Source organism: Sceloporus occidentalis, unplaced genomic scaffold (genome assembly GCF_023333645.1).
Source record: "Sceloporus occidentalis isolate IW3139 unplaced genomic scaffold, rSceOcc1.0.p SCAF_308, whole genome shotgun sequence".
Taxonomy (NCBI): domain Eukaryota; kingdom Metazoa; phylum Chordata; class Lepidosauria; order Squamata; family Phrynosomatidae; genus Sceloporus; species Sceloporus occidentalis.
Window position 1 is genome coordinate 55,404 of NW_028317288.1, and position 27,152 is coordinate 82,555.

The 27,152-nt window shown below is 51.9% G+C and overlaps 1 protein-coding gene across 1 annotated transcript in view; it reads right to left on the bottom strand.

The window, feature by feature from the left end:
* Positions 1-8,993: 8,993 nt before the first annotated feature.
* LOC149274945 (AT-rich interactive domain-containing protein 3A-like) overlaps positions 8,994-27,152 on the bottom strand; it is a 51,981-nt gene continuing 33,822 nt past the window's right edge. The window contains exons 4-8 of the mRNA XM_089505073.1: positions 13,378-13,561; positions 12,665-12,909; positions 11,371-11,640; positions 10,008-10,097; positions 8,994-9,121 (exon numbers count right to left, since the gene is read on the bottom strand). Of these exons, the coding sequence (XP_089361199.1) occupies positions 8,994-9,121; positions 10,008-10,097; positions 11,371-11,640; positions 12,665-12,909; positions 13,378-13,561 (917 nt within the window). The remainder of the gene's footprint in view (positions 9,122-10,007; positions 10,098-11,370; positions 11,641-12,664; positions 12,910-13,377; positions 13,562-27,152) is intronic.

Here is a 27,152-nt window from a genome sequence, read left to right on the forward strand (position 1 = left end):
ATACAGTAATATAACCCCCAGCGCTGTATACAGTAATATAACCCCCAGTGCTGTATACAGTAATATAACCCCCAGCGCTGTATACAGTAATATAACCCCCAGCGCTGTATACAGTAATATAACCCCCAGTGCTGTATACAGTAATATAACCCCCAGCGCTGTATACAGTAATATAACCCCCAGCGCTGTATACAGTAATATAACCCCCAGTGCTGTATACAGTCATATAACCCCCAGTGCTGTATACAGTAATATAACCCCCAGCGCTGTATACAGTAATATAACCCCCAGTGCTGTATACAGTCATATAACCCCCAGTGCTGTATACAGTCATATAACCCCCAGTGCTGTATACAGTAATATAATAAATGGCTGATATGCAGCTGTTTGAAAACTTTATATTATGGGGCAAAAACTACAACTGGGGTTAAAAAGCCATCAGTGGAATATTTATGAAAAGGTATTTTTAATCTGATAGGAGGAATAAAATAATTTGATGGGATATATAGTATGAGACGGACCTCAGTCGCATCTTCCATCTTTTTCTCCTTTAACCTTTTGTCTTCTAAGTGTGTTGGAGAATCAGATACTCTACTTGTTTCTTCCAAGCCTTATATAAGTATCGGTGCTCAGGGTACAGGTAATCCAGGCCTCTTGAGGTACAAAGATACCCCCCAGGTCCCAAGGGGCACCCAGGGCTCTTTGGTGGACGTGTTGGCCCTGCGAAGCTGCGTTAATGCCGTGGGGTTCTAATTATTTAGGGTATTTTATTGTGGAAGCTGCGCCTCGTCTTTATATCTGCCAGTTTCCTACATGCGCGGTTACAATATACAGCGGAGAAGAGGCCCCTGTACGTCCTTCGGGGGCCGCCATGTATCACTAAACAGTTTCATTGTCCCCAAAAATTGAATAACACCCGAGAGACCCCCAAAAGACCCCCCCCCCCCCCCCCCAGCGATCAGTCCAGACTCCGAAGACGCTCTGCGGTGCCGCATGGGGGCCGCGTACATTCTGTGTCCGGAAAGCAGTTCATTTCGGTGCAAACCCATAACACAAATCTCCAAACGAGAATGAAAGTAACAGCGATCGGCACGACGACAGAATAGAGTCTTTTCAGAGCTTTAATTACCAACCGACACTTAGAGAAAAGGTGATTTATAAAACGCTGGCTCGGCAATGGAGCCGAACGAATGGTTAATTGATCCGGGGGGCGAGCCGTGGGGAACATTATTCACTCGCGCTGATTTATCAAAGTATTTAAGAGACCCGCAGAGACAATGTTCTGCTCCCCCGGGGGCCGGGACCGCCGTGTGCGCAATGCGTTTAGGGTTTAGTGATAAACTGCGAGTTCTGGCAGCTTCAGTAACAATAATCTTTATATCTCCGCACAGCGCCGAGTACATCCCTGTCAGGCAAGGCAGATGTTGCTGTGAAAGCCGTGGATTGTGGAGGGATATCGAAAACGCGAGGGTCCTCACCACTCGGGGCCGCAAGGGTAAAGCCGAAAGCTTGTGTGGGAGCTGGGAGACACGGGGTTACTACTCCCTCCGTTCACCCCTCCTTTTGTTTCAATTACCCCTACTACTCCTTTAGATTGTAAGCTCACCGCTCCCAACAGGAACTTTGTATAAAAGTACCATAAGGCTAGATTGTAAGCTCACGGGCCCAAGTGCGTAATACATAAAAGATAATAATAATAATGATTGCACCCAGTTAAAAGCGGCCAAGGAAGGAGAGTTCAGGTCAGGACGAGAAACGCGTTAAAGTTTCATGGGATGTTTGCGAGATTTGAGTCCTCGGCGGATGTGACTTCCGGTTCCTGTCACGTGACAGTCGAGCCGTTTCAGCCGCAGCAGGACAGCCGCGTTCGAGCTTCAGCTTTTCAGGGGCGGATGGCACACGGCGGACCTTCTGTGGAGAGAAGACTTTAATCGGCGGATGGTTCCCCTTGGCTTGCGCAAGTCTCAACGAGCCACATCTGCCGTCTGACTCGGTCATTTTGGTTTGTCCTTTGCCACGTTCTGGCAGAAAGGAACCGGTGGAACTCAACTGTCAGAATGTGAGGATCAGAGAACAGTGAAACGTCAGCCGTCTAACATCAACTGTCAGATCAGATCGTGAGACGGCTGATGTTTCACTAATTCCCTGATCCTCACAATCTGACAGTTGATGTTAGACGGCTGATGTTTCACTATTGCCTGAGCCTAACATCAACTGTCAGATCGTGAGGATCAGGGAACAGTGAAACACCAACTGTCCGAGTCACAGGAGTAGACAGTGGTGCCTGTGTGTTCCTGACACATGTGTGTTGCGTGTTTGTTACACGGGTTTGTTCACCGTGTGTGACACGCGGGATTTGGGAAAGTGATGTTTAGAGAAGGTGTCTGCGAGTGACAGACTTCAGGGATTATTCGCCGTGAGACAGACGGCCTCTCGGTTTTATTCCCGGCCGGGGAGAGAGAGCGTCTCTCACATTCAATCACATTTCCTCTCCGAGAGATTAGAGAGACAGAGCGAGCGGCCATTGAGCGAGAGCTCGTGTCTCTCAGCCAGCACCCCTGGGGTCTCCATCGGAGGCCACGTCCCAGGCCCCCTAATTACTCCGCGAGAGAGACGTGTAGCCGTCCGCCGGACACGTGAGCGCGGCCACCATCGCTGGAGAGAGACAGGCGCTGGCTTCTGTGTATAAATCCTGCTGGGAGGTTTATTGACAGTGATGGGCAGGAAGGTGAGACCCAATTACAGCGGGATCAATGCCCGGGGGGGGGGGCCGGAGTGGACAGCTTCCACGCGCCTCTCCCCAACGAGAACGCTCAATAACCCGCCAATGCGCCACGCCGCTTTATTAACCCCGTCTGGTCTGCATCACAGCAAAAAAAAAGCACAAGAGGCTCTGAATTGAGAAAATGCAATATGTTTGTGTCGTCGACAAAGTGTCAGCTCTTGTGGCCGAGACACGATGTGTCTCCGATCACAAGTTACCCCGGGCACGCAAAAACCCTGGGGATGGATCAATCACACACAGAGCCTGCAAGAGTAGTGCAGCCAGGCTCCTTATACCTGCAGTGGCGGTACTATTGAAACACGCACATATTTGTGCCCCGGGCAGGCAAGTTGGCCACCCTTTCCTGACCTCTTAATGTCTTTGCCACCTTCTGTCTGTTAATCTGTTGCAGTGTTTCTGTTGCCCTGCAGGTGGCAGCACCTTTACACACTTACCCCCTGTTACCCCTCTGGTTCGGGCATCCCCTGTTCTTACACCACGTGGATTGCACATAATGCGGCCGGTCATTGCTGGCCGGCGGATCGGGAGGCGACTACAACCTAGTCTGATAATTTCACGAGCATTGGGAATGAGTCCTGCCCCGATCCACATCTGCCCTGTCTACCCCTCCTTGTGGCAAGCGGCCTGCTGACAAGGATTCTGGGCAATCATACGTGGCCCCCATAGCTTACTGCCGCCGGACTGCACCGGCCCTTGGGGCCCTCCACATTATATTATTTGACTAATCCCTGAGGGCCACCTTGGGGCATTAGGGTCTGTTCTGATTCTGGAGTGTGGCCCGTGGCCCTTGCAGAGGTGGAAACCTCTGTCACGCTCTGCCTCCTGAGAGACATTTCCACCTGAAGAAAGGACCTCTGAGGCCTCGAAACGGACCATAAATTTATATAGTTGTTTTACATTCACTTTATTAAAGCCGTTACGTGGCAACGTGTCCCCTGAAGCCCCCCAGCCTCAGACCCCACAACCTCTGCAGCAAGAACCATGGGAATAACGGGTCTCACAACATCACATCTCATTACAGTCCTGAGCCTCACTATAGATACACAATAACCTCTACCGCCCGGTGACCAGACACAGTACAGACTACGCCAGCCTCTCACACGCGGCTCAGTAATACGATACCTGGGTACAGCGTGGTGAGCGGGGCAGATCCAATAATATATCCAGCAACGGGCGACCCATAATCCCCGGCCTCATGTGGCCCCTGGTATGCTCTGTACCCCGTAAACAGAACTGGCTGCGTGGCACAGGGGAGGGGCTGCTGGTGGAATCGATAATGTGGCTGCTGGAAGTGGAACGAGTTTTATACAAAAACAGGGACAGACTGGCCCCCGGGGGCCGTGGGTGGACATCCATGAACCGGGGCACGGATATCCAGAACCAGGCAACATCGCACAGAACCGGGCCACGGACAGGAAACAAACCCCTATTAAAGTGGCCCCCTATGACCATCCTATATGTAGGGTCCGGGCAGTGGACACGGAGCGCCGGGGCCCCCGGGAGCCGTCACCGCGCAGGCAGATGATTTCCCGCCCATTGTTTTATATGCTTTGTGACGGCCGCTGCTGACACCGATTAACGGCCACGGCTGCCGCTCCCACGCGCCACAAATCTTCACCGCTGATAATTACGACGTCTTTCTGCTTTTAATGAAGTTGTTTTTTTCTTTCCTCCACACATTTTTTATGCCTCCTCCACGTTGCGCGTAACTGGGGGGGGGGGGGGGGCTTTTATACATCAAACACAAATACCCCTGAAAATACCTTCATTTGAGAACGGATCAGGATGGTGATGGTGGTACAGCATAACTCCCATCCTACTGAGTCAGACATTGACATGGTACAGCATAACTCCCATCCTACTTAGCCAGACATTGACATGGTACAGCATAACTCCCATCCTACTGAGCCAGACATTGACATGGTACAGCATAACTCCCATCCTACTGAGCCAGACATTGACATGGTACAGCATAACTCCCATCACTATACACTGAGCCAAACATTGATGGTTTAGGCCACTGCCCCCCACCCCGGTACTGCGTTGTGGGGTTCAGGGTCACTCTGGGTTACTGCTGCAGGCCGTGCATGGGGGGGCAGGAGAGATTAACCCTTTAGTTACTGGCATACCTGAGAACTTTCTGAATGAGCTGTCACTGAGTTTGAAATATTAACCCTTTTTTATCCCATTGTGACTCTCCATATGTGTTACCCAAAGGGCACTAATACCGGTCGTCATGGAAACCTTGACTTGTCTTATTTAAAGATACACTTAATTGAGTTACCTGCATTAAAGCAGGGATATCACCCATAACATAATGGGAGCCAAATCACTGATCCCAGCGAGGAGGAATAGGAAGGGGTCAAACTGTGTGAGAACCTGCCCCGAGACCCAAAGACTGGGGCAAAACCCCCAAACTCCAGGGTAAACCCTGACAGTTCCCAGGTACGGTTACTTGGCTGGGTTTTACTTCTATTTGGACTCCCTGGAATAAGTGAAGGTCCCACGGCAGGTAAATAAAGCAGCCAATCGTAACAGCCCTTTCCTCACCGGCCGGTCACCGCCTGGAGGGTTCCAGGAGCCCAGACCATCCAGATACTCTCATTGGTCAGGACGGTGCTGGGAAGCTGAGGTTACTGGGTGTTAAATCCACGCAATGAACGCACTCGACACATGGAGGGCAGAGTGTGTACGGGGAGGAAAGAGGATTCCATCTGAAGAAGAGACCTCTGAGCTTCCGAAAGCATATTTACATCTATTTTTTTATTGGCTCAAAAACTTTAGGATGGCTGAGCATATAGGAGTTGGTGTGCCAGAAGGTGGTGAGGAGGGTGAACAGCCACCTGTAGGGTAAAGTATTGCCCTGATAATACCCCCTGCTGCCCCCGGGGCCCCCAACCAGCAGGAAGAAATACTATTCATATAATTCCTTTTATTTCACATAAAAAGAGACAAAACAGTGAAAAACAAACAATATTTAATCTTTTTATTATCATCATATTTTTGGTTTCTTTTTTTTAACCCCTGAGCACCACAATCCGGCTTCACCTAATGCCCCGGATCAATCATAAAGAAAAAATAAATTTAACAGACGGGTGGCGTGGCGGGTTCCACGGTGCGGGCCGGACGCGGCTTTCTAACCGTATTCCGGGGAAATTCCTGCCTTTTTTAACAGATTATCCACAGATTATATTTGAAACCTTTAGCTAGAAGCAGATGATGAAAGTCTCCTCGGCCAATCAGGGCGAGGATTACTGCGGGGTCCGCGTGCATGCGCTGGAAAAGAATTCATGACCGATATTTTTTTTAAAAAACGGACTTACTGTTAAAAGTCATAAATCATTTTTTTTCCTCACTCCCTAATCTAACGATTTTTGGTAAAATTGAAAAAATTTTGATTTAATAGCAAAAAAAAAAAAAAATGAATCTAAGAATTCAAAGTTCTGAGGAAAAATATTTGTATATTTTTTGGACTCTCCGATAGAGAGTTTGGAATTAACACCGTTAGATTTTTCTTGGAAACGGCCAATCAGACAATGCGTACGAGGACCGCGCGGGACGCCATCTTGTGATTTCTATTCGCCGCGGAGGCGCACAGTCCGGGACCTGCGACGCGGCATAAAAAAAAAATAAAGAAACGAAGCCCAAAATGGCGCTAAATTCTACAAGCAAAGCCCAGCAAAAGAAAAAGTCTATAGAAGGGTTAAAAAATACAAATAATAATAATTACACCATTTATAAGTCTTTTTTCCCCGTAATTTCGTGAAGTAACCGCATCTTTAAGCTCAAAAGCAAAAGACGTCTTCATTCGTGGAACCGGCCAACATTACGTGGTAAGCGCCCATTTTGTGCCAGTTTATGCCCCAGGTCTGTGATTGGCTGGCTCCTTGCCCTTATGTGGTAAGTTCATGAGAAGTCCGGGGCAGGGGGAGGGGAAATGAGGTAAAATGGTTGAAGTCCACACTTTATATCCGTCGGGGCACACGGGGGGGGCATGAAGGGAGATGCCCACCGTGCAATCGGGTTTTCTTACAGGTCCAAATGGGTTCCGCCCCCATCCGTGGTCCAAAAACCCACCCCAAGTGTCACAAAGTTACACAATCAGCTCACGGTCGGCGGATCTTTCACCCTGCGGGGAACGCGAGGCCCCCGAACACTGTATGAAAATAGAATGTATGTTTTTATCTTTATGTTTAGATATGTGGGATGTTTCCGTACATTGGGGGAAGACATTCTCCATCGCGATGTTCACTTCCTGTCTTGCTGCAGCCTCCTCGCTCATAGAGTGTGCATTAAACGCGACAGGAAATGCCTTCCCCCTGTGCTTTTCAGAGATCTTCATGCTCTGGTGAGGTAGAGAAACGTGTACATGGTTCCGCTGCGATCGATGACCGGATTCCGGTGACACCGGAGGAGGCTGGAGAGTCACGATCACAGCTCAGAGGGAGCGATGGATTTCATTTTGTCATTACAGCAGATGCAGACCTTCCAACTGTCCCGCTTTGCGCAGGACAGTCCCAATTTTGCCACGTTATCTCGCTGAGCTCTCTGTCCCACTTTTCAGGAGAGAGGTACGGCTTGGCGGGATTGAGTGACAGTTTGAGTGACACTTAACCTCCCAAGCTCCGCCCCCCCCAACATCTCGATTTGCTGAGGGGTAGAGGTCAAAATGCTAGAGTATGAAGCAGATTAACTTTGGCAGTTCTGTCATTTTAGTCTTTTCTCTGAAGATTGAATCACCTAAAAAAACAAAACCTTTGAGAAGTTTTTTGTTGTTGTTTCTATAGCAACAGCCTATCAGTGACTGCTTTTGTGTCACATGGCAATTAGGTGTTCCTGGCAAAAATTTTGAATGAGGCAAAATCTTACATAATTAAAGAACTATTTCTGGGAAGGGTCAGCATGAGGAACGCGGCAGAGGAGGTGAATTATAACTGGTGCAGGACTCCAGTACACGGTTCAGACCAAAATGTTCATGACATCATCTTCCGCCTCTTGGAATAAAATTACTCTCCGGTTTACAGAATTTGATATAATTATAAATATATGCTAATGAGGTAGACGTAACCTTAAATATTCTCTAAACTCTGAACCAACCGGGCGACCCTTTCGTTTCCGTTACCGAGCGAGATACGGGCAGAGGGACCCGATGGGGACGCGTGAGGTAAATCCAGGCTCTGGAAGATGCAGCAGGATCCTTTGGCAATGAGAGGGCTAAAAACAGAATTTATGTTTAAAAAAATAAGTATTTTGGGGTGGATTGGGGTTAATTCTAAAAATAGAATTTCCTGTTATTTTGGGAGCGCTGTTTCTTTGTCCAGCCCCCAACAGCGTACCTCAGTACACTTCCTGCACACGCTCAGTACGACTCCCATTCTAGTCAAAGGGCGCTGAGCTCCTATGAACTCAAAGGGGGCAACAGCAGCAGCCAATCACACGGCAGAACGCTACGTGACTTAAATAGGAGTCGTACTGATCGTGTGCAGGAAGTGTACTGAGGTATGCTCCTCGCATTCAGTAGCGGCAGCCGGGGGAGGAGTTACATCAGACGGAAGTCTTATTTTCTATAGAAGTTTGGGGACTAAACAGCTCTTTTACTCATTTCCGAGGTATTTAGGCATTGCCGTTAATTTCCTGTCATGATAACCCGTTTTGGTGCGGGGAGTGCGGTCGCCTCCCTCCAGCTCCGTTTAAGGCTGGCGCGATTCTTTGGTAACTTCCACCAACTCTCAACACGATAAACCAAAGTCACAAGATGAATCCTGCTTGAGAAGAGGTGACTTTGAAACAAAAAGAACGCGTTTCGATCTCCCCAACACGGTTCAATAAATTAACTCTTTGGTAAATAGCTACATATTGTGAGCCCCCCAGTTTGGTAGACGGGTGGGAGACGGTGGGGAACGCGGGGGTCCCAACACCCCCTCCCTTTAGAAAGCATGCTGGGGTGACTGTGCGCTGGGCAGAGGTATTTGCCCCCGGGGTACGCCCCAGACGGCTGGTGTAGAGGTAGGATGGCGTGGATTTACGTGGATTGCGATGAGCAGGCAGTCCGCCCTCCTAGCCCCTGCGCGGCTTCTCATTCTACATTCAATGGCTGCTCTCAGGGTGCCCTCCAAGAAGAACTGGACCCGCTCTGTCTGAAGGAGGCTGCGGAGGGGCCGGTAAGTCTCAACCCCCCCCTGCCGGTGGGAGCGGAGGCCGCGCATGTTCACGGGGAGGAGCTGGGGGAAGTGTGCGCTCGCGGTGATGAGGAGAGCGGCTGGTTCGCTGTTGAAGGCGGAGTGGACCGGCCCGGGTTGCTGCTGGATCCGGTGGGTCTGCGAGCGACCAGAACGCCTGCAAAATAAAGGGGGGGCACATTAAATGGCGGCCGTCACCATCACGGCACTACAGATAAATCTAGCGGGCACCAGGGGCACTCCTGCCGGCCAGCGCCGTATTCTATTCAGAGACAGTCCTGCGCGCCCGGGGGCCACAGCCCCGTCGGAATTATATTATTTCTTCATGAAATAGTTCTGCGCTTTCTACCATTTTCTTGACTTTTGAGTCTTACGCCAATAACCCCGCGAGTGCGGGGGGAGGGGGCGAGAGTCGTTCCGGCCCCCCGGACGGTTAACGACCGAGTCCTAATTACCAGATAGATAAAGAACAGAAAAAAGCCAAATGAAGGAATATCGACGAATCGGCCGCAATCCGAACACAGAGAAGATTAGCTAAAGATCCGCAGAGCTACCCGTTACCATGGCAACACGGCAAAGAGAAGTTTAACAAATAAACCCACCCGGTTATTATTTAAGGGGTTCCACGGGTGACGCGATCTGCCCCCCGAGTACTCAGCAGAGTTTTCTAGGGCCCGGGACGCGGTCCAATCATAATGCAGCAGCCGCGCTGTAATAGGATGGAAGCTTTAAGCCCCTCCCAGCAGGAGCGACAAACCCTCCTCGGCGACTTATCTTTAGCAACAGCCGTGTAACTGCGCCTGGGGGTCCCGGGACGGACACCTTAATCAGTCGTTGGTCTCGTCTTAGATTCAGGAGCCGTATGTCTATCCCATGCATGTTTAATACCCTCACTGTATTACCCTCTACCACCTCTGCTGGGAGGCTGTTTCACTTATCCACCACCCTCTCAGTCTGCCTCACCCTCTCTGGGTTACTTATAATGGGTATTTTTCTTTTAAAACCGGTGCAGATGGAGCTGCTGGCGGCGGGAGGGTCTGTACCTGCGTAGACGACTCCATTAATCTCGATGGACATGTTGATGCTGCTGATGTCGGTGGCTGACAGGCTCATCGCTGCATCTGGTCTGTCATCTGTAGAGAGAGACGGGAAACCATCACCCAGACTGTCTCTACGCGACCCGCCGCTCTGTCTCTACGCGACCCGCCGCTCTATCTCTACCCGCCCCGCCGCTCTGTCTCTACGCGACCCGCCGCTCTATCTCTACCCGCCCCGCCGCTCTGTCTCTACGCGACCCGCCGCTCTGTCTCTACGCGACCCGCCGCTCTGTCTCTACGCGACCCGCCGCTCTGTCTCTACCCGACCCCCCCGTCTGTCTCTACCCGACCCGCCGCTCTGTCTCTACCCGACCCCCCCGTCTGTCTCTACCCGACCCGCCGCTCTGTCTCTACCCGACCCCCCGTCTGTCTCTACCCGACCCCCCCGTCTGTCTCTACCCGACCCGCCGCTCTGTCTCTACCCGACCCCCCCGTCTGTCTCTACCCGACCCGCCGCTCTGTCTCTACCCGACCCGCCGCTCTGTCTCTACCCGACCCGCCGCTCTGTCTCTACCCGACCACCCGTCTGTCTCTACCCGACCCCCCGTCTGTCTCTACCTGACCCCCCCTTCTGTCTCTACCCGACCTGCCGCTCTGTCTCTACCCGCCCCGCCGCTCTGTCTCTACGCGACCCGCCGCTCTGTCTCTACCCGACCCGCCGCTCTGTCTCTACCCGACCCGCCGCTCTGTCTCTACCCGACCACCCGTCTGTCTCTACCCGACCCCCCGTCTGTCTCTACCTGACCCCCCCTTCTGTCTCTACCCGACCTGCCGCTCTGTCTCTACCCGCCCCGCCGCTCTGTCTCTACGCGACCCGCCGCTCTGTCTCTACCCGACCCCCCGTCTGTCTCTACCCGACCTGCCGCTCTGTCTCTACCCGACCCCCCGTCTGTCTCTACCTGACCCCCCCTTCTGTCTCTACCCGACCTGCCGCTCTGTCTCTACCCGACCCGCCGCTCTGTCTCTACCCGACCCCCCGTCTGTCTCTACCCGACCCCCCCGTCTGTCTCTACCTGACCCCCCCTTCTGTCTCTACCCGACCTGCCGCTCTGTCTCTACCCGACCCGCCGCTCTGTCTCTACCCGACCCCCCCATCTGTCTCTACCCGACCCGCCGCTCTGTCTCTACCCTACGCCCCCCGTCTGTCTCTACCTGACCCCCCGTCTGTCTCTACCCGACCCCCCCATCTGTCTCTACCCGACCCCCCGTCTGTCTCTACCCGACCCCCCCCGTCTCTACCCGACCCCCCCCCCGTCTCTACCCGACCCCCCCGTCTGTCTCTACCCGACCCCCCCGTCTGTCTCTCTACCTCGGCCGTTGATCTTGATGTTCATGGGCAGCTGGGCAGCCATGGTGAGCAGGTTCTGCTGCAGCGCATGTTGCATGAGCCGTTGCTGCTCCTCCGCCATCAGCGCCATCTTCTTCTCCGGAGGCTCACCGGACTCCAGCTTTTCCCGAAGCTGCTCCAGGGCCGCGGCCTGCATGGCGTGAACCGCTTGGGCCGCCGCCGCGTGGGGGCCGGGGAGACTCACCGGGACGCCTATCCTGTGCGGGTTGGCGGCCGGCAGGAGACCGTCCTCTGCGAGAGAAAAACGAGACTCAGAACTGTTATTATTAGGATTATTACTCTGTTATTATTAGAACTATTACTCTATTAGAATTATTACTCTGTTATTATTGGAATTATTACTCTATTAGAATTATTACTCTGTTATCATTAGAATTATTATTGTTATTATTATTAGGATTATTACTCTGTTATTAGAATTATTACTGTTTTTATTATTAGTTCTAATAGTAATTACAGAGTAATAATCCTAATAATAAAAACAGTAATAATTCTAATAACAGAGTAATAGCCCTAATAATAACAATAATAATTCTAATAATAACATAGTAATAATTCTAATAATTATAACAGAGTAATAATTCTAATAGAGTAATAATTCTAATAACAGAGTAATAATTCTAATAGAGTAATAATTCCAAAAGGTAAATTAAAACTCCTTTCCAGCTGTTTTTTTTGCTCTGTTAACCCGGGGGGCACCGAGTGGCAGCCGGTGCTGTACCCTCCACAGGGCTGGAGTGAGACAGAGCCAGTTACCACTTCTGCCGGTTAGCGGGTCGCTGTCTCCTGTACAGATACTTACTGCGTGCGGAGCGTGAAGGCCGCGCTGGTTATGGACGTGTTTTTATTACTGTTATTATTATTACTGTTAGAATTATTACTCTGTTATTAGAATTATTAGTTATAATTATTACTGTTATTAATATTACTGTTATTAGAATTATTACTCGGTTATTATTACTCTGTTGTTATTATTATTATTGGAATTATTACTCTGTTATTCGAATTATTACTCTGTTATTATTATTAGAATTATTACTCTGTTATTATTATTATTAGAATTATTACTCTGTTATTATTATTAGAATTATTACTCTGTTATTATTATTAGAATTATTACTCTGTTATTATTATTAGAATTATTACTCTGTTGTTATTATTATTATTGGAATTATTACTGTATTAGAATTATTACTCCGTTATTATTATTACTGTTATTAGAATAATTACTCTGTTGTTACTCCGTGACACTCACCCTTCTTGATGGCGAGGATGTGGCTGATCTGCCCCCCGTTGTGTGTTGAGGCCGAGAGGGAGGCCATGTTGATTTTGGGGGACGTCAGGACGCTCGGGGTCCCCACCGGGGAGTAACTGAAGAGCCCGGAGCCAAAGCTCTGCCTCCTGCCTTCCCGCCGGTTGCTGTCGATGGCGGCCTGGAGCTCTCCGGGGGAGCTGAGACCCCGCTTTTCACACTCGTAGGGGTAGAGATACTTCATATATCTGCAGGGGGAGGCGTGATGACATCAGAGGGGTCTCAGGCTGTATGATGACATCATATCTACACACGTAAACAGTGACGGCTGCCCATCTGGTCTGCCGTGGAGGGTTTTTTGCCTGATTAATCGAATCCCTCACATGTCGTGTTACCTCCACTAGTCGGCCGTTCCAGGTATCTACTACCCTTCCTCCCATTACCCCTCTTTGGGCTCCTTTATTTAAAATTAAAACTCCTTTCCTCCTGTTTTTTTGCTCCGTTGACATATTTGCGCAGAATACCCCGTCTGCATTTAAAAGACGAGCCCCCTGAGCAGTGGACCCTCCCTGGAGCCCGTTAACCCTCTGACCCGGGGGGCACCGCGTGGCAGCCGGCGCTGTACCCTCCACACAAAGGGCTGGTCGTGGAGTGAGACAGAGCCAGTTACCACTTCTGCCGGTAAGCGGGTCGCTGTCTCCTGTACAGATACTTACTGCGTGCGGAGCGTGAAGGCCGCGCTGGTTATGGACGTGGGAAGACTGAGGCCTTTGGTGATCTCCCGCCAGATCTTCTTGTTGATCACCTCCACCAGGCCGCCCTTCTCCGTCACCAGCCGGTACAGCGAGTAAAGGTCCAGGACCTGCTTGGCCATGATGGGGATTCGGTTCACCGGCGTCCCTGGAAGACATAACGGCCGGAAGCGGTCAGCGCGGAGAGTAACCGGGGACGGGCAAACATGGCGGCGTCTCTATGGCAACCACACAACGAGCTCCACGGAACATCACCCCCCCCCGTATCCGGGGGCATCTACAGCGGGGTCGCGCTGCCATGTTTTGGGGTACATGGAGAACTCCCACAATCCTCAGCATCCCCAGCGGAGTCTGCTAGGTCTGGGCCTTGTGTACTCAGCGATGCGGGGATCTCCCGGGACTCACGCGGAACTTGGCTGCTGGGGGGTCCGTCGGGAAACAGGGTTCATGTACAAGACCCCAAACCCGAGGCTCTCGGGATAATATTACGGGCACCGGACCCCCAAACCCGAGGCTCTCGGGAGAATATTACGGGCACCGGACCCCCAAACCCGAGGCTCTCGGGAGAATATTACGGGCACCGGACCCCGAGACCCTCACTGCGAGTTTTCCTCTGTCTCCCGTCACATTCTGTGTTTTTATATTTTCAGCACCCTGGGGGGCCGGTTTCTCCGGTGGTTTAATTTTTAACCCTGTGACGTGCGGGGGGGGTTGGTTCAGGGCCCGGGGTTAAACGACCCGTCAGCCTCTGACCTCTCGAGAAATAACGAGACGCCGATTAATTCCTTTCGCTCTCTCGATGCTTACACCACGAAACAACCCCCCCCTCCTCATGTTTTATGTGTCAATTAACCCGGATAATCTCTGCCGGAAGGCGGATCCCTGTCTGTCTTCATAAAGCTCTCTGACCCCAGATAATTAACCTCTGTTTTGCCTTTCGAGTTTTATTTTGTCGGGCTGGATTTATGAGGACGGAAGATCAATACCCTGCGGGATTTACACGTCTAGAAGGAGAACGGACAACCCTAAGTACTGTGTTTTCAGAGGGTGGTAGATAAGTGGAACAGTCTCCCGGCAGAGGTGGTAGAGGGTAATACAGTGAGGGTATTAAACATGCATGGGATAGGCATACGGCTCCTGAATCTAGGTATCCCATAATAATCACAGATCATCCTCCTGATTCTGGAAGTTGTGGCCCCGGGGGGAGGGGGGGCTCCCAGGAGCCGCTCATGAAGGGGCCGGGAATGAGACATAATGGATACTCCGGCCCTGGAGAGAAGGGAAGCTGCAGCCTTGCGGGTCTGTAATCGCCGCCCCGTTACCGGCCCTCCGGGGCAGAAAGCTCGCCCGCGTTATCTGATCGTCCCTACTGGGTCATGGGAAGAATGCGAAGAAATGGAATATTCCGCCCCCCCCCGCGCATGGAGCAGATGGTCCGGTCCTTTCATCCCTTTTATTGGCCAACATTGAAAAAGGTCTCGGAGGTCTCCTCTTCACACGGAACGCCGGTTACAGCCCAATAAAGTGGATCAACTTCAAAGAGCACAAACTGACAACACCGAGCGGCAAACCGTTTCCACAGCTGGCCGGGGAATTTTCTCATCGGTTTTTTATACTTTTTATAGCCTTTTTTGTCCCCCCCCCAAAAAAAAACCCCAACTCAATACAGACATTTTACTGTAAATCAGACAGCAGAGGAGAGACGGAGAGAAGAGCGGGACTGGGAGAGGAGGGAATACAGAGGAAGTCAGAGAAACCCAGAAACCGCCGGCAGATCGGCCCCCATCCGGCCCCCGTCCAGCCTCCTTAATCAGTCGTTTGTCTCGTCTTAGATTCAGGAGCCGTCTGTCTATCCCATGCATGTTTAATACCCTCGCTGTATTACCCTCTACCACCTCTGCTGGGAGGCTGCTCCACTTATCCACCACCCTCTCAGTAAAGGCATTTTTAAGGTATAGAAACGTACGGATAGAGGCGGACGGGGATTTTACATCCTGCAGATATGAAGCCATGAAACAGAAATCCTTTGGCTTCCAGTTCGTTGGTGTAAACAGACAGATTGCAAGCTCTTGGGTACGTTTTTGAGAGCCTAGCCCAGGAAGCCCCTTTGCTCCCCCGTTTTCGGCTGGACGTCGTCCTTTAACTTCGTGAAGGGAGGATTTATGTGGCTTCAGGCGGAGATAAAGGAGATGAAAGCCCCGGCTTTGTTTAAAGAGAATGCGAAGCCGTTAATAACCGGCGGGGGCCGATCTGCTAAGGACTGCGCTGGATCCGCGCGCCCCCCCCCCGCTCATCGATCCCTTTTGTTAGCGTGATTTATAGGAAGCGCCGACAGCGACCAATCAAACGAAGCAGATTATTTGATACAAAAACCTCGCTGAGAGCAGCAGGTGGGGGCAAAACACTTACCCCGCGAACAAAAGCCCCGCTCGGGGGTACTGGGGGTATTGACAGGACATTCATTACCACCCCCCCCAGGTGATGGATGGAGGCAAATTAAACCTGTTTAACAACCACGAGCCTCCAATGGCTGCTTCTTCTTACACCCTTCAGCCGCCAGAGTGACCGCAGGGCATTAAGGGGTTAAAAGAGCGGATTAACCCCTCTACTGCCAGCTGTAGCCTCCACCATGAAACTCCTACAATCCTCAGCCGGCCCTTACGAGTGACGGATGGGCCGCTGAGACTGGATTAACATGCGCGGAATCACATTCGGGTTACAGACCGTTTACCAAAACCAAGACCCCCAAACTGAGTGCTGCGCCCGTAATAAATCCCCGACTCACCGCTAGGCGTTTATCGGCAGCGACGTCACAACGAGAGACCGTAACCCCAAAACTAGAGCGTCGGAGGCTGAGATGGGATGGAAGGAGGTTTCACGGTACTGAGAGGGTGGTGGATAAGTGGAACAGCCTCCCAGCAGAGGTGGTAGAGGGTAATACAGTGAGGGGATTAAACATGCATGGGATAGACATACGGCTCCTGAATCTAAGACGAGATGAGATCGCTCTGCGCATGAACAAGGAAACTTTCTAACGTGCTGCAGGGGCCACAGCTTTGCCCTCATTACAGGAGTCACGTTGATAGATTGCGAGCTCCTGTGCGCAGGGTCCTCCTCACCTATTGTTATGTTATATACTACTTGTTCTGTCCTGTGCCCCCATTGTACGGCGCTGCGGAGTATGATGGCGATATATAAACAATAAATCCTAATAATAGCTGTATTGGCTGACCGAGGAGCTGTAGAGTGCAAGCTTTTGGGACCTCTCCGGTCTCTTGCTCAGGCATTCCCGCCCAGCCTCAGGGTAGTTGGCGGGTTCTCCATTTCGAGGGTCTCGGAGTGGATCTAGCGCGTGGTCACATGATGAACGCACCAATCACGCGTCTCGTCCTGACGGCCATGTCTAAGGAGCCATTCTGGTGCAAAGAGGGAAAAGTGCTGTTGTCATAGCAACCCCCTGGGGTATTCCCGTCTAGGATTCCGCTTTCCACGGGCACCGAGGTTTGCGGGTGAGGAGCCGGCCGTTTAACCCCTTGGCTGCCCACGGTTTCCGTGCACGCCATCGCTGGACGCACCCCCGCGCTCCGGACCCCCGCGCTCCGTGCGCACAGTGGGCGAGATGCGCGTCCCGTGTTATTACCGGTGTGTAATGGCCACTAATCCAAAGAGGGGCCGCCGGACCCCCGGTCGATGCCTGCTAATAGCCTGCAGCCCGGCATTAATCTCGCCTGACAGGCGGCTCAGACAGATGGGAGTTGGGAGGATGAAATCATTTAGTGTCTGCGGCAGTGCCCCGTATTAACTCCTTCATCGCTGAGCGTCCTCTGCCCGGCCCCCAGGGGCCTAATTGTGAAGCAGCGCCCTCTATAACACAGAGAGCAGCGGCCGGATCTGCGTCTCTCCCTCGCTTTACGACCTCGCGCAGACCCCGGGGCTCAATAATCCGGAGTCAGGACCCCCAATATCTCCCTCTCTCAGGCATTTACTCCACTTCTCAGATATACTTTACTGACAGGGTAGTTGATTTGTGGAACAGCCTCCCAGCAGAGGTGGTAGAGGGTATTAAACACGCATGGGATAGACATCCGGCTCCTGAATCTAAGACGAGACCAACGACTGATTAAGGAGGAGAAACAGGCGACTAGCCGGGGGCCGGATGGGGCCGATCTGCCAGCGGGTGGAGATTTGCCCCGGTTTCTTATTCCCGGAGAGATTTGGTAACAAAGATTTCCCCCAAATTACCGAATCCTCAGGAATATTATTATCAGGGAACGAATCGTAAAATATTTAGAAAAACTCCGATACAAAACGTCAAATTTCCGGGTTTTTTATGAAAAGAACCCCTTTAAAGTTAAAATAATTGCTACATTTCTGTTTGAAGGGAGTTGGTAATTCCTGATACGGTTATTCCTCCCCGTCAGAGCAAAGCGTATGTCTGGCTGCCCACCCACTCCTCCTATGGGCTCTTGACAAGCCGTGATTAATGTATCGGAAGGTCGGAGGTCAGTCGTGGGATGTTGACCCCTCCACCCACCTAACCGGCCGAGGTGACCCCTGACAGCGAGGAGGAGGCCGCCACGAGACCCCCCCCCCCCCCCGTGAGACCCCCGTCACGCCACGAGACCCCCCTTCAAATCCTCCTCTCAACGTGTTAATCCTGCAATATGTGGGGCTGTTTAACCTGTTCATTGCCAGAGTCCCCTATCAGCACGTAACCCGCTGTGGCTTCCCAGGAACCGCGGTCACAAGAGCTGACACTCATATCCAAAAGAAATGAAATCATTCTGGATGATTCTCAATAAGCCGCATCCGCTACAACGTTTAACCCTTCAGCTGCCAACGCAGCGATTATATATATATATATTTATATAGCGACCCGCCGCCCCCCCGCGGGCAGCCAGATCCGGCCAATCACACAACTCCTGCGTGAAATTAGTGAATCGGTTATCGGGGGTACTTCATACCCTTATGCACAGTGCTCAGTGTGGAGTTATCACCATGGAAACCATTGGAATGCTCCTGCTGATTAGCCGCGCTGGTTAATAGTGAGTGTGGATGCGCTACACCCGATGCGGGCGCCATCTCTGCCAGTCCCACCTGCCGGGGCCTCGGACGTACGCAGACATGTCTGCTCTGATACCGGGCCCCGGGGACAGAAGGAATGCATCAGCTTCCCGAAAACACCGGAAGGCCCCCCCCTCCCCAGTACCGGCGAGTAACAGCGGGACTGCCCCTCGAACAAACCTTCATTAACCCTTTCAGCCGCTGCAAGTGCGGCTACCGACCAGCCTCCCTCCTGTGCCTGTGCGACTGGGCAGCCAATTACTACCCCTAAGTGACACCCATCTGAACTATAAGAAACCAGAACCGCATGCAGATCGGCCCCATCCGGCCCCCGTCTAGTCGCCCGTTTCTCCCGCTGTAACGATTCAAACCTTAATCAGTCGTTGGTCTCGTCTTAGATTCAGGAGCCGTATGTCTACCCCATGCATGTTTACAACCCTCACTGTATTACCCTCTACCACCTCTGCTGGGAGGCTGCTCCACTTATCTATTACCCTCTCAGTGAAGTAAAGCTGTGAAAACAAACATCACATCGTCTCCAGCTGTTTGAATGTCTGCAGCTTGGGGTTTAGAAATGCCCCCCCCCCAGTTGCTGGTCCAAAGTCACGGCGTCTGTGTAAGTCCCGGGGGCCGGGGGGCTCCTCGCAGGGTGGTGACACATTCCGGGGTGATCATTTCGCACGGCCCGGCAGTTTGGCCCCCGGGGGTAACACCAACGCTCCAGTTTGCTCACAAAGCCTCCTTTTTGGTCTCGCGGGGAGGTGCTATTCCCCCCCCCCCCCCGGGTCTCTGGGGCAATAAACGGGCCACAGGGGAGGGTATCAGAGTCTGGCAGCCGAGGCGCAGAGAGAACGTCAGCTCTGCGGCCCAGTATCACATAACAGAGCCACACCACAACGTGCCCGCTAAACCAGCGCAGCTCCACGCGGTGGGGGCCCCGCGACTTAACGGACGCCATTACCGGGGAGTGGGGGGGTATTAGGGGGGTCAGTGAGGCATTTAGTGAGACACAGTACCCCATTGTACAGCGCTGCGGAATATGATGGCGCTATAAAAACAATCAACAATAATACAATCAGCGGGGTAACAGAACAGCCCTGAAAGCGACTGGGGAGGAATAACTTAGGTTAAAAGATAAACCCTGTTTAACCCTTAGAAGGACAGCAGTGGGAGAGGGTTAAGTTGGCATTGGCCCGTATACGTGACAGCCGTCCGCTAACACAGAGACTGGCGCTTCCTGAGCGCTCGCCCGGTAACTTCCTCCCGAATCAATGCTATCGGCGGGGCCGGAGTCTGTAATATCGCGGCTCTCCAGCATTATCGTCCGCCGATTGCCGTCCCCTCCATTGACTCTCTGCCTGGAGGGCCGGGGGGGCCGGTGATTTATATCGTGGAGCTGAGACAGAGAGGAAAATTAGACAGCTTGGCTTAATTAGTGCCCTTATCTGGGAGCGCAAGACAGAGACGACTTAATTAGCTCTGGATTGAGAGATAATGAAGTGAATCCTCCCGCTGCCCCCCCATTAACCCCTTCGCCCTAAAAGCCCCGGCGCACACATACCCCCTAGTCAAAGAGCTGGATTATCTCCAACATATAGTGTAGCACAGTACACGGGCCACAGACGGACAGCGAGCGTTACATGATCTCACAGGAGCCGGCATTCCAGCACACATTGTACAGCGCTGCGGAGTATGACGGCGATATATAAATAATAACACACATTGTACAGCGCTGCGGAGTATGACGGCGATATATAAATAATAACACACATTGTACAGCGCTGCGGAGTATGACGGCGATATATAAATAATAACACACATTGTACAGCGCTGCGGAGTATGACGGCGATATATAAATAATAATAACACACATTGTACAGCGCTGCGGAGTATGACTGCGATATATAAATAACACACATTGTACAGCGCTGCGGAGTATGACGGCGATATATAAATAATAATAACACACATTGTACAGCGCTGCGGAGTATGACGGTGATATATAAATAATAATAACACATTGTACAGCGCTGGGGAGTATGACTGCGATATATAAATAACACACATTGTACAGCGCTGCGGAGTATGACGGCGATATATAAATAATAATAACACACATTGTACAGCGCTGCGGAGTATGACGGCGATATATAAATAATAATAACACACATTGTACAGCGCTGCGGAGTATGACGGTGATATATAAATAATAATAACACATTGTACAGCGCTGCGGAGTATGATGGCGATATATAAATAATAATAACACACATTGTACAGCGCTGCGGAGTATGACGGCGATATATAAATAATAATAACACACATTGTACAGCGCTGCGGAGTATGATGGCGATATATAAATAATAATAACACACATTGTACAACGCTGCGGAATATGACGGCGATATATAAATAATAATAATAACACACATTGTACAGCGCTGCGGAGTATGATGGCGATATATAATAATAATTACACATTGTACAGCGCTGCAGAGTATGATGGCGATATATAATAATAATTACACATTGTACAGCGCTGCGGAGTATGATGGCGATATATAAATAATAATAACACACATTGTACAGCGCTGCGGAGTATGATGGCGATATATAATAATAATTACACATTGTACAGCGCTGCGGAGTATGATGGCGATATATATAATAATAATTACACATTGTACAGCGCTGCGGAGTATGATGGCGATATATAATAATTACACATTGTACAGCGCTATGGTATAGGTGTTGCAGTGCAATGCTTTTGCTGGTTGATCCACTATTGGCATTCGGTCAAGAGCCGAATCCTCTGGGTCACGGGGGCGGGGTCTTGACACGCCCCGCTCCCCGCCCATTTTCCCTGTAAATAGGGGTGTGTCCCGCTGCCGTCAGTGGGCAGTCCTGGCCGCGTCCTGCAAGGGAAGGCTCTGGGTAGATGGAGCCCAGAAGTTCCCAGGTATGACTATTGGTTTGCGCAAGAATTTACCTTTTCCCGTAATCCCCTGCGCCCACACGGTGCCCACAACCCCCCCCCGTTCTCCGAGGGGCAGATGACACCCGAAGGGCCGTCTGCCCCCCAGCTTTATTCCTCTTGACATTAAATGACAGGCAGTGGCGGCTGCGGAGTGCAGAAAAGCTGATTTGGGCCAAATAAGAAGACAGAGTGGAAATCGATGAGCGATTGATTTTCCTGCGGATGGAGCGGCGATCGTTACTTCTGTCAATTGGCTTCATTAGAGCTTTTTGGCACCCCAGAGACATGTAAAAAGTGGGGGGGTGCAGAGGGGGTTAATGCCACGTAACCGGGGCAACTGCCTTACGTCACCGGAACCCATTGGCAGATCGGCCCCATCCGGCCCCCGTCTAGTTGCCCGTTTCTCCTGCTGTAACGACTCAAACCTTAATCAGTCGTCGGTCTTGTCTTAGATTCAGGAGCCGTATGTCTATCCCACGCATGTTTAATTCCCTCACTGTATTACCCTCTACCACCTCTGCTGGGAGACTGTTCCACCTATCCACTACACTCTCAGTAAAGTAAAACTTCCTTACATTCCATCTCAGTCTCTGACCCTCTAGTGTTAGATTCGGGACTCTTGTAACTTTTCTCCTCCTTGGATATAAACCCCCCTCCTGTCTTTTGTTAGACCCCTTTGCGTGTTTGCGGGGTGGGTGTTGTGCGGACAGTGCCCCGACACCCAGCGGACCCCCGACACCCCAAGCAATCAAAGTTCATTTTAATTTAACATCATGAAGGACCCCCCCAAAGAGTTTAGTGATTAAACGCCATGTGAGGTGCTACTCCTTCTACACCCCCAGATGATGACATATCTGCCAAGAGTCCCTGTTAAGTTTTCACAGTCCCTCTTTCTGCCCCAAACGCCCGTCCCACTTTTTCCTCCCCGATGCCTCCCTTTCCTCCCAGATGCCTCCCTTTCCTCCTAGATGCCCCCCTTTCCTCACCGATGACCCCCCGATGCCCCTCTTTCCTCCCCAATGCCCCCCTTTCCTCCCCGGTGCCCCTCTTTCCTCCCCGGTGCCCCTCTTTTCTCAGATCTCTGAATGGCGTGTGCTGAGTATATGAGCCTCGGCTCCCGGCCTCCGTCTTTCTGTTAATTAGCAGAACGTTAACCTCTGGCCGCGGTTGATCTGGTTATCGAGCCGCGCGTTCATTAATCCGGACGGCGGGGCCGTAATGAATGAGCTCTGCAGCATGCGCGCATCTCACCGACTTTCTAATTGTTCCAGGCAGCTAGTGGAGAGGGGGGAGAAGCACGGACTCCACGGGGAGGTCAGAGGTTAAAGTGTTTATCGAGTGCTGGATCCGCCTAATCATTCGCCGGCAGCTCGTTACACAAACCGTCAGGCTAATCGCTCTGCACTCGGCTCGTATTACCCCCAACGGGCAAGAGGGCAAAACTCGCTTTACCAGAACACCATGCGCAGCATTACAAGGGGCAACAATTCGTAACTGCCCCAGGATGTGCACCAAGGAACACCAGGATGCATTTTTATTGGACAGCCGTAAGAGGTGCCAATAACATGCAGCCAATAGACAGTGCCAGCCGCCCGCTCTGCACCTCCTCCTCCTTCTGGGCGCCAGGATATGATGTCATATGGTGCTCTGGCTTATAGGGAAGTTGGCGCCTGGGGATTAGCCAGTAGACAGGAAGTTCTCCAACCAGGGGCCGTGTAGGGACACCAAGCACCTGCCGGGGGCACGGAGCTGGAACGGGTTCTCCCTCCATCCTTCCTCCTCTATGTCAGCAAACAAGCGCATGCAGCAGAGATATGGTTCCTCTGGGGCCGGCTCAGTCTCTGATTGGATGGGAAGTGGCGGCCAATAGGCAACAAGGGCATTCTGGGACTTTGGGTGGCATCTATTTAATGGACATTGGTGACAGCTCTAGGAAAATTCCACTAACGAATGCGGGAGGGGGGTACGATATCAAACCATTTCATGTCTCAAAGGGACATTTTCAGGGTGCCTGTGAGGCCCAAACTACGTTACGTTCATATAGCGCCGGCAGATTCCGTAGCGCTGTTACATTACATTTATTTATATGGCGCCGGCAGATTCCGTAGCGCTGTTACATTACATTTATTTATATAGCGCCGGCATATTCCGTAGCGATGTTACATTACATTTATTTATATAGCGCCGGCAGATTCCGTAGCGCCGTTACATTACATTTATTTATATAGCGCCGGCAGATTCCGTAGCGCTGTTACATTACATTTATTTATATAGCGCCGGCAGATTCCGTAGCGCTGTTACATTACATTTATTTATATGGCACCGGCAGATTCCGTAGCGATGTTACATTACATTTATTTATATGGCGCCGGCAGATTCCGTAGCGCTGTTACATTACATTTATTTATATGGCGCCGGCAGATTCCGTAGCGCTGTTACATTACATTTATTTATATGGCGCCGGCATATTCCGTAGCGCGGTTACAACAGGGGAGGCTGAATATGAACAAAAATTAAAACTGACAATATCCAATTAAAAGATTAACACCCGGTAAGCCAGAGCGGGGGAAGAAGGAGACGAGGTCTCTGATCCTAGGAGCTTACAATCAATTAATTCGGGTTTCCTGCCTACAATGGGTGTTGCCGTCCTCATCCCTTAAAGGGACAGTAATGCCAATATTTCTCCATTTTTGTCCCTTTTAATAACCTTTTTACCCCTTGTTGTTGCTGTCTAGTCGGGAAAGGGTTAACGGTGATACCTGCGCTGTTTTATCTCCTTTATGTTTGATGATCTCGAGGCCAATCGGAAGTTTGATCAAAGTCCAATAATTATGATATCACCAGTTCCACCATCCAATCAGCTTCCAGCAGCTGAAGATAAAGCGCTGTGTATGGCTGGAAGCCCCGAGGCGCGCATGTCCTCAACGTGCGAAAACACTCAAATACAATGAAAACGAGTAAAAAATCCCTTCGCAGATCTAAAGAAATAAATATACACGAGACAAACATCAGGGGGCTGTCCTGGTGACCCATTCTCAGGGTCTCGGGGTAAATGGGCCGATTGTCGGGGTTTTTACCCCAGTCTCGGGGTGAATGGGGCAGAATCTCAGGATTCCCGGTCTGGAGCCGACTCCTTTATATTCTCCTCGGATTTAATGATGTCTGAGCGTCCCGATTGGGCCTTTTCTCCCTGCTATATCACAGCTGGAATCCCTGCTTGAACACAGGTGACTCCATTCCGAGTATCTTGTCGGCCGCCATTAGCGAGTCGCTGCAATAGGGTCTGTGTGATGGGCCATTGAAGGGTTAATATGAGGAGTCTGGGGGTCCTAGGATCTGGACCCCATGTCCGGTGTGAGGAGCGGTGGCTGCCCCATAAACGCTTAACCCTTTGTGTCCCAGCTCTGTTTCCTTTTCCATTCACAGAATAGAGAATGGACGGGAAACAGTAAATAGAAACCCCCCGCGGGGCAATAAAGCGCAGCTCGCCGTGAGAATCAGGAAATACCCCTGTATTCACAATGCGCAGGGGGCAGATAGTGATCTGGAGCCAATCATATAGCCCCCCCCCGTTACACCCTAACCCCAGGGGTGTATTCTGTGGGGCACATTGGGGGATTTGCCGGGTGTTGCTCCTCACGGTGTCTGTAAGGGTTAATAGAATGGAATGCTATTAGTTCAGCATGTACAGGGTTAAACGCGGCCTTTGGGAATTATCTTCCGTTTCCTGGTTTTCGGGGTCCGTCTCCCCTCCCCCGCGCTGATCGGTACCCGGCCCGAGTCCCCCTTCTTTGTCAGGGATCAGTCTGTTAGAAACCTTCAAATATCTACATGGGGCTTTTTCTACTTTACAGAAAGGGTAGTAGATACCTGGAATAGACTTCCAGGGGAGGTAGTAAAGGGAAGTGTTACCCCCGCGATGTGTCTTATTTTGTTGCCTCGTTCCTCCTGAATTTGATTTCTTTATTTTTTTTTATCCGGGTGAATGCGCCCCCCCCCCCCCCCGCAGAGACCACGGCGGGCTCCAGCAGGCACCTTGTTGAGTAGGCTGTAATCAGACTCCCATTACTCTCAACCAGCAGGTAAAAGCCGCAGCCAAAGGGGCCCGAGTGTGAGAAGGCTGCGACGCGTGATGGCTCCTGTTACACGGGATGAGAAGCCCCGCGCGCGGTACACGGGATGAGAAGCCGCGCATGTTACATGTGATGACGCGGGATCCTTTGCATGGCTGTTTGCTAAACAAATACGTTCAAGAAAAAGTCAACACAGAGCTTACGAGGCGGGATTAGGCGGCTGGTATGGGGGGGATCCCGGCCGGTATGGGGGGGATCCTGGCCGGTATGGGGGGGATCCTCCGGCTGGTGTGGGGGGGATCCTCCGGCTGATATGGGGGGTATCCCGGCCGGTATTGGGGGGATCCTCCGGCTGGTATGGGGGGGTATCCCGGCTGGTATGGGGGGGATCCTCCGGCTGGTGTGGGGGGTATCCTCCGGCTGGTATGGGGGGATCCTGGCCGGTATGGGGGGGATCCTCCGGCTGGTATGGGGGGGATCCTGGCCGGTATGGGGGGGATCCTCCGGCTGGTGTGGGGGGGATCCTCCGGCTGATATGGGGGGTATCCCGGCCGGTATTGGGGGGATCCTCCGGCTGGTATGGGGGGGATCCCGGCCGGTATGGGGGGATCCTGGCCGGTATGGGGGGGATCCTGGCCGGTATGGGGGGGATCCTCCGGCTGGTGTGGGGGGGGGATCCTCCGGCTGGTATGGGGGGTATCCCGGCCGGTATGGGGGGTATCCTCCGGCTGGTATGGGGGGGTATCCCGGCTGGTATGGGGGGGATCCTCCGGCTGGTGTGGGGGGTATCCTCCGGCTGGTATGGGGGGTATCCCGGCTGGTATGGGGGGTATCCCGGCTGGTATGGGGGGGTATCCCGGCCGGTATGGGGGGGATCCTCCGGCTGGTATGGGGTATCCCGTGGTGTAAACTCCCCCGGGGCAAAAGCGACTGTTAGTGACACAATACAAAGGGAAACAATGGTCGTTATGGAAACAAACACATTGGAAACGTTCCCTTACTCTCCAATACCTGCCAAGCGTCCCTGTTATCGTGGCTAGTGCCTCTCCCAACATCCTGATGCCCCCCTCTCCCCCCTGATGCCCCTCTCTCCTCCCCTGATGCCCCTCTTTTCTAGGAGGTCAGAGTGTTTGCTGGGTATGAGGGTCGCCCCGATAATGTGTATAGAATCTACAGCGTTATACATTAAATGCCACGTGGTATATTCATGGGTTGGGCTGTACGGGGTGTACTGGGCTGTATTGGGGTGTACTGGGGTGTACTGGGGTGTACTGGGCTGTACGGGGTGTACTGGGCTGTACGGGGTGTATTGGGGTGTACTGGGCTGTACGGGGTGTACTGGGGTGTACGGGGTGTACTGGGCTGTACGGGGTGTATTGGGGTGTACTGGGCTGTACGGGGTGTACTGGGGTGTACTGGGCTGTACGGGGTGTACTGGGCTGTATGGGGTGTATTGGGGTGTACTGGGCTGTATTGGGGTGTACTGGGGTGTACTGGGCTGTACGGGGTGTACTGGGCTGTACGGGGTGTATTGGGGTGTACTGGGCTGTACGGGGTGTACTGGGGTGTACGGGGTGTACTGGGCTGTACGGGGTGTATTGGGGTGTACTGGGCTGTACGGGGTG